Source organism: Cervus elaphus, chromosome 9 (assembly GCF_910594005.1).
Source record: "Cervus elaphus chromosome 9, mCerEla1.1, whole genome shotgun sequence".
NCBI classification, from domain to species: Eukaryota; Metazoa; Chordata; class Mammalia; order Artiodactyla; family Cervidae; genus Cervus; species Cervus elaphus.
In genome coordinates this window covers 16,571,865-16,578,523 of record NC_057823.1, presented here as the reverse complement: position 1 = coordinate 16,578,523, position 6,659 = coordinate 16,571,865, and the positions used below count along the sequence as shown (strand labels likewise).

General features: G+C 40.0%; 1 protein-coding gene across 1 annotated transcript; it reads left to right on the top strand.

Annotated features, from left to right (window-relative positions):
• Nucleotides 1-926, top strand: LOC122699459 (olfactory receptor 18-like). Its single transcript, XM_043911400.1, has one exon. It carries the CDS (start codon nucleotides 120-122, stop codon nucleotides 924-926), a length of 807 nt encoding a protein of 268 aa, XP_043767335.1. The 5' UTR covers nucleotides 1-119.
• Nucleotides 927-6,659: the final 5,733 nt, after the last annotated feature.

Sequence of the window (6,659 nt, the reverse complement as noted above, 5' to 3'; positions counted from 1 at the left end):
AGCTACAGAGAACTGGAAATCTAACAAGTGTCTCAGAATTCTTCCTCCTGGGCCTCTCAGATGATCCAGAACTGCAGCCTTTGCTCTGTGTCCTGTTTCTGTCCACGTACCTGGTCACCATGCTGGGGAATCTACTCATTATTCTGGCCGTCACCTCTGACCCCCACCTCCACACACCCATGTACTTCTTCCTCACCAACCTGTCTTTGGCTGACATCAGTTTCATCTCCACCACTGTTCCCAAGATGATTGTGGACATCCAAACTCACAGCAGAGTCATCTCCTATGAAGGCTGCCTGACACAGATGTCTATTTTTATCCTTTTTGGGTGTATGGATAGCATGCTTCTGTCTGTGATGGCTTATGACAGGTTTGTGGCCATCTGTCACCCACTGCACTACCCAGTCATCATGAACCCGCGCACCTGTTGCATCTTCATTTTGGTGTCTTTTTTTGTTAGCCTTTTGGACTCCCAGATGCATAATGTGACTGTGTTACAACTTACCTGCTTCAAGGATGTAGAAATTTCTAGTTTCTTCTGTGACCCTTCTCAGCTGCTCAACCTTGGCTGTTCTGATACTTTCATGAATAATATAGTCAGCTATATTATCGTTGCCATCTCTGGTTTTCTCCCTACCTCAGGAATTTTTTTCTCTTACTATAAAATTCTTGTCTCCATTCTGAAAGTCCCCTCATCAAGTGGGATTTATAAAGCCTTTGCCACCTGTGGCTCTCACCTGACAGTGGTTTGCTTGTTTTATGGAACAGCCCTGGGGGTGTACCTCAGCTCAGCCATCTCCCTTTCTCCAAGGAAGGATGTAGCAGCCTCAGTGGTGTACACTGTGGTCACCCCCATGCTAAACCCCTTCATCTATAGTCTGAGGAACAAAGACATCAAAAAGGCCATGTGGAGGTTCCTCAGCTGAACAATCTCAGCTTAGGACCTGGCCACCCATTTGAGTGTAGGCTAGAAAATGTAGCAAAACAAAACCTGGAGATTTAAAATTCTACCATTCTTATGTCATCAGTTTTGCAACTCTTATGACCTTCATGTCTTTCTTTGCTTTCCAGCTGAATATTGTTTCTGTTTCTGGTTTAACATGACGGTGGGAGATCGAGGATCCTTTGTGTGTCATAATCACTTCTTACCTGAATTTCTTTATATCTATGGAGATTCTATAATTTATCTTTGGTGGCACAAACATCCTCGAAGAATGAATACTTCCCTTTCAAAATATTGAAAATTTATGAGTTTTGCATAGCTGTTATATCATTTCTATAGTAAATTCTGTATCTATGTTTTAAATCTGCACATGCAGTTATGAGTGAGGAGGTATGTCACTGCTTCTCAACCTAGGCTTTTACCGAAAATATCTGCGAAGATTAAAAATACTGACCTTGTGTTTCACCACCAGACACTCTAATTGTACTTGGTTGTGGCCTAAATATGAGTATTTTTTAAAGCACTCAGGTGGTTCTAGTGTGTGGCCAAGATTGAGAACTACTGATATAAGTCAGAATTTTCCTTCAAAAGTGACCTTTATACTTTGGGTTCTAACTGCTCATGGACAAATGCTGAAGATCCAGAAGAGATCAGAGGTCAAAGGGTGGAAGGTATGAAGACTCTGCTGCAGTAACAAACAATGCATTTCCCCCATTATTTCCAATAATCTTCACATGGTGTATCTACGAACTTTGCTCTGGGGTGGGATGCTCAGAATCACTGTTCTATATTGCATCTTGTGTTGATCTTACATACTTTCAACATGATCTGCAAACATCTCTTTGCCCTAAATGCTCAGGTGATCCCTTTAAGCCCCTCAAGCCCTTGGTGGAGTAGCTTCTTCCTTCACTTATGATGGCTATGTTACTTCTTTTTCTTTCTTTCTTTTTTTTACCTTCCAGTCCTTCAATAACTATTTAACCAACTCTCTGTGTTAAAGTTTTTCACTAAAATGATTAACTGCATTATTCCTGGCTGACTGTCACTCAGCCATAAAACATAATAAAATAATGCCATTTGTAGCAACCTGAATGGACCTAGAGACTGTCATACTGCATGAGGTATGTCAGAGAAAAATAAATATCATATGATATCACCTATATGTGGGATCTATAAAAGGGTACAAATGGACTTATCTACAAAACAGAAATAGTGTTACAGATGTAGAAAACATATTTATGCTTATCAGTGAGTAAGGGGTTGTAAGGGATAAATTGGAAGGTTGGAATTGACATATAAACACAATTATATCCAAATAGATAGTTGTTAATAACCTACTGTATAGCAAAAGGAACTCTACTCAATACACTGTATTGAACTATATAGAAAACATTCTGAAAAAGAATGGATATATGTATAACTAATTCACTGTAGTGTACACCTGAAACTAACACAACATTGTAAATCAACTCTACTCCAATAAAAAAGTTTTTGAAAACACACTAATTGGTTTTTCTTTACTTGACTGACTCTTAACTGATGCTATAGCACTGGGTTAAAGGTTTGCTGTTATGTATCTTCCTGTGATTGGAAAGACAGGTGGAAGTCAAGGGTATATCTTAGCTTTGGGTACGCAGCTGGAGAATTCAGTTCAGTTCAATTCAGTTCAGTCGCTCAGTCATGTCTGACTCTTTGTGACCCCATGAATCGCAGCATGTGAGGCCTCTCTGTCCATCACCAACTCCTGGAGTTTACTCAAACTCATGTCCATCAAGTCGGTGATGCCATCCAGCCATCTCATCCTCTGTCGTCCCCTTCTCCTCCTGCCCCCAATCCCTCCAAGCATCAGGGTCTTTTCCAATGAGTCAACTCTTCGCATGAAGTGGCCAAAGTATTGGAGTTTCAGCTTCAGCATCAGTCCTTCCAATGAACACCCAGGACTGATCTCCTTTAGGATAGACTGGTTGGATCTTCTTGCAGTCCAAGGGACTCTCAAGAGTCTTCTCCAACCCCACAGTTCAAAAGCATCAATTTTTTAGTGCTCAGCTTTCTTCACAGTCCAACTCTCAGATCCATCCATGACCACTGGAAAAACCATAGCCTTGGTGAATAGGTGGTATCATATTCCAATTGCTGTGTGACTCCAGTGATGCCTGAGGTACATTGAGTCACCCAAGTCTTCATAATAAGTCTCTTCTTCTATTCCCTTCTTTCAAGGGAGGACTTTTCCTTTTACTAGAAACATCCTGGTTAGGACTTCACTTGATTACCATGCCTTCCTGTTCTCTCTCAATAATTACATCTTAGGTCTCCTATTGAGTTCTGCAAGACAAGTCAGTTCAGTTCAGTCACTCGATCGTGTCTGACTCTTTGAGACCCTATGAATCACAGCACGCCAGGCCTCCCTGTCCATCACCAACTCCTGGAGCTTGCTCAAACTCATGTCCATCGAGTTGGTGATGCCATCCAACCATCTCATCCTCTGTCATCCCCATTCTTCCTGCCTTCAGTCTTTCCCAGGCTCAGGATCTTTTCCAATGAGTCAGTTCTTCGCATCAGGTGGACAAAGTATTGGAGCTTCAGTTTCAGCATCAGTCCTTCCAATGAATATTCAGGGTTGCTTTCCTTTAGGATGGACTGGTTTGATCTCCTAGCATTCCAAAGTACTCTCAAGAGTCATCTCCAACACCATAATTCAAAAGTATCAATTCTTCAGTGCTCAGCTTGCTTTATGGTTCAGCTCTCACATCTGTACATGACTATTGGAAAAAGCATAACTTTGACTATATGGACCTTCATTGGCAAAGTAATGTCTCTGCTTTTTAAAATGCTGTCTAGGTTTGTCACAGCTTTTCTTCCAAGCAATAAGTGTCTTTTAATTTCATGACTTCAGTCACCATCTGCAGTGATTTTGGAGCCCAGGAAAATAAAGTCTGTCACTGTTTCCATTGTTTCCCCATCTATTTGCCATGAAGTGATGGGAGCAGATGCCATGATCTTAATTTTCTGAATGTTGACCTTTAAGCCAGGTTTTTCACTCTCCTCTTTCACTTTCATCAAGAAGCTCTTTAGTTCCTCTTCACTTTCTGCCAAAAGAGTGGTGTCATCTGCATATCTGAGGTTATTGATATTTCTCCTGGCAATCTTGATTTCAGCTTGTGATTCATCCAGCCTGGCATTTCTCATTATGTACTCTGCATATAAGTTAAATAAGCAGGGTGACAATATACAGCCTTGATGTCCTCCTTTCCCACTTGATTACCATGCCTCTGTCAGAATATTTACATCCTAGGGCTCCTATTGCATTCTGCAAGATAAGTATCCATCACAAATTGAGGTGTCACATATTGTTTTTGTGGTAGTAATCTTGGCTGACTTAAAGCTGTGCAGAACTACTTTAGTTACTTTCCATTTTACAACTTAAGAAAATCACCAACTCTACTGATGAGAGACTTTGATGTTAAAAGAAAGAGTATACTTGAAAAAAGATACATTCTTACTAGTTTAGGGAAAGAGATATCACCCCCCCAAAATTAGTAAAATCACTAAAATACCATATCTGCATATCCATTTAAGCTAACCTAAGTGACAGTCAAAGAATTTTGAAAGAAGCCAAAGTAAAGCTACTTTGTGTGTGTGTGTGTGTGTGTGTGTGTGTGTGTATGTATGTATGTGGTTCTGTGGTTTAATTTTCTGTTTATGTTCTGTTAAATTTCTATCACTTGGTTTCTTATTAGAGCATGTTAAATTCTCATAGCAAATTAATATAAGGCATTTTAAATCCATAAATATTGCAAGAGAAAGTATACACTTGAATAGTAATCTTAGGTGTTCTACAATATTCATGGAATGATTTTCTGCAATGTTCACAATTGGTAATATGTCAGAAAATGCATTCTGCTTGTATGAGTTTAATATATTACATTCCACAGAGAAGGGAAATCTTATATTCCATGTCTTTCACTGTCTGACTTATTTCACTTAGCATAATGACCTAACAGAAACAGAAGAAATTAAGAAGAGGTGGCAAGAATACATAGAAGAATTGTATAAAAATGTTGTTAATGACTCAGATAACCATGATGGTGTGGTCACTCACCTAGAGCCAGACATTCTGGAGTGTGAAGTCAAATGGGCCTTAGGAAGCATTATGATTAACAAAGTTAGTGGAACTGATGGAATTCCAGCTGAGCTATTTCAAATCCTAAAAGATGACACTGATAAAATGCTACACTCTATGTGCCAACAAATTTGGAAAACTCAGCAGTGGCCACAGGACTGGAAAATGTCAGTTTTCATTCCAATTGCAAAGAAGGGCAATGCCAAAGGATGTTTAAACCACTGTACAATTGTGCTCATTTCACATGCTAGTAAGGTAATGCTAAAAATCCTTCAAGCTAGACTTCAACAGTACATGAACTGAGAACTTCCAGATGGACAAGCTGGATTTAGAAAAGGCAGAGGAACCAGAGATCAAGTAGTCAACACCCATTATAGAAAAAGCAAAGGAATTCCAGAAAACTATCTAATTCTGCTTCATTGACTACACTAAAGTCTTTGACTCCATGGATCACAACAAACTGCTAAAAATTCTTAAAGTGATGGGAATGCCAGACCACCTTACCCATTTCTTGAGAAACCCGAATGCAGGACAAGAAGCAATACTTAGAACTGGACATGGAACAATGGACTGTTTCAAAATTGGGAAAGGAGTATATCAAGGTTGTATATTGTCACTCTGCTTATTTAACTTATACGCACTGTGAACATCATGCGAAATGTGTGCTGGTTGACTCACAAGCTGGAAAAAAGGTTGCCTGGAGAAATATCAGCAACCTCAGATATGACAACAACTGGACACCACCCTAAATGCAGAAAGCAAAGAGTCTCTTGATGAAGGTGAAAGAAGAGGAAAGTGAAAAAGCTGGCTTAAAACAAAACATGAAAAAATTAAGATCATGGCATCTGGTCCCATCACTTCATGGCAAATAAATGGGAAAATAATGGAAACAGTGACAGATTTTCTTTTCTTGGGCTCTAAAATCACCCTACAGTGACTGCAGTCATGAGATTAAAAGATGCTTGTTTCTTGGAAGGAAAGCTATGACAAACTGAGATAGCATATTGAAAAGCAAAGATCACTTTGCCAACAAACGTCCATATTGTGAAAGCTATGGTTTTTCCAGTAGTCATGTATGGATGTGAGAGCTGGACTGTAAAGAAGGCTGAGCACTGAAAATTTGATGCTTTCAAACTGTGGTGTTGGAGAAGACTCTTGAGAGTCCTTTGGACAGCAAGGAGATGAAACCAGTCAATCTTAAAGGAAAGCAACCCTGAATATTCATTGGAAGGACTAATGCTGAAGCTGAAGCTTCAATACTTTGGCCACCTGATGTGAAGAGCTGACTCATTAGAAAGTACCTTGATGCTGGGAAAAATTGAAGGCAGCAGAAGGGGATGACAGAGAATGAGATGGTTGGATGGCATCACCAACTCGATGGACATGAGTTTGAACAAGCTCCAGGAGATGGTGAAGCACAGGGAAGCCTGGTGTGCTGTAGTCCATGGGGTCACAAAGAGTTGAACATGACTGGGCGACTGAACAACACCACCACCTGGGAAGCCTGTAATCAAATCTACTGAGTTGCTATTTGATCATCATGATAGTGGGCATTGAGAACTGGGGAAAGAACTTGACATATATCACATTTTATGG

Coding starts and splice junctions, on each gene's coding strand:
- LOC122699459 (XM_043911400.1), top strand. CDS start 120: ATGCTGGGGAATCTACTCATTATTCTGGCCGTCACCTCTGACCCCCAC.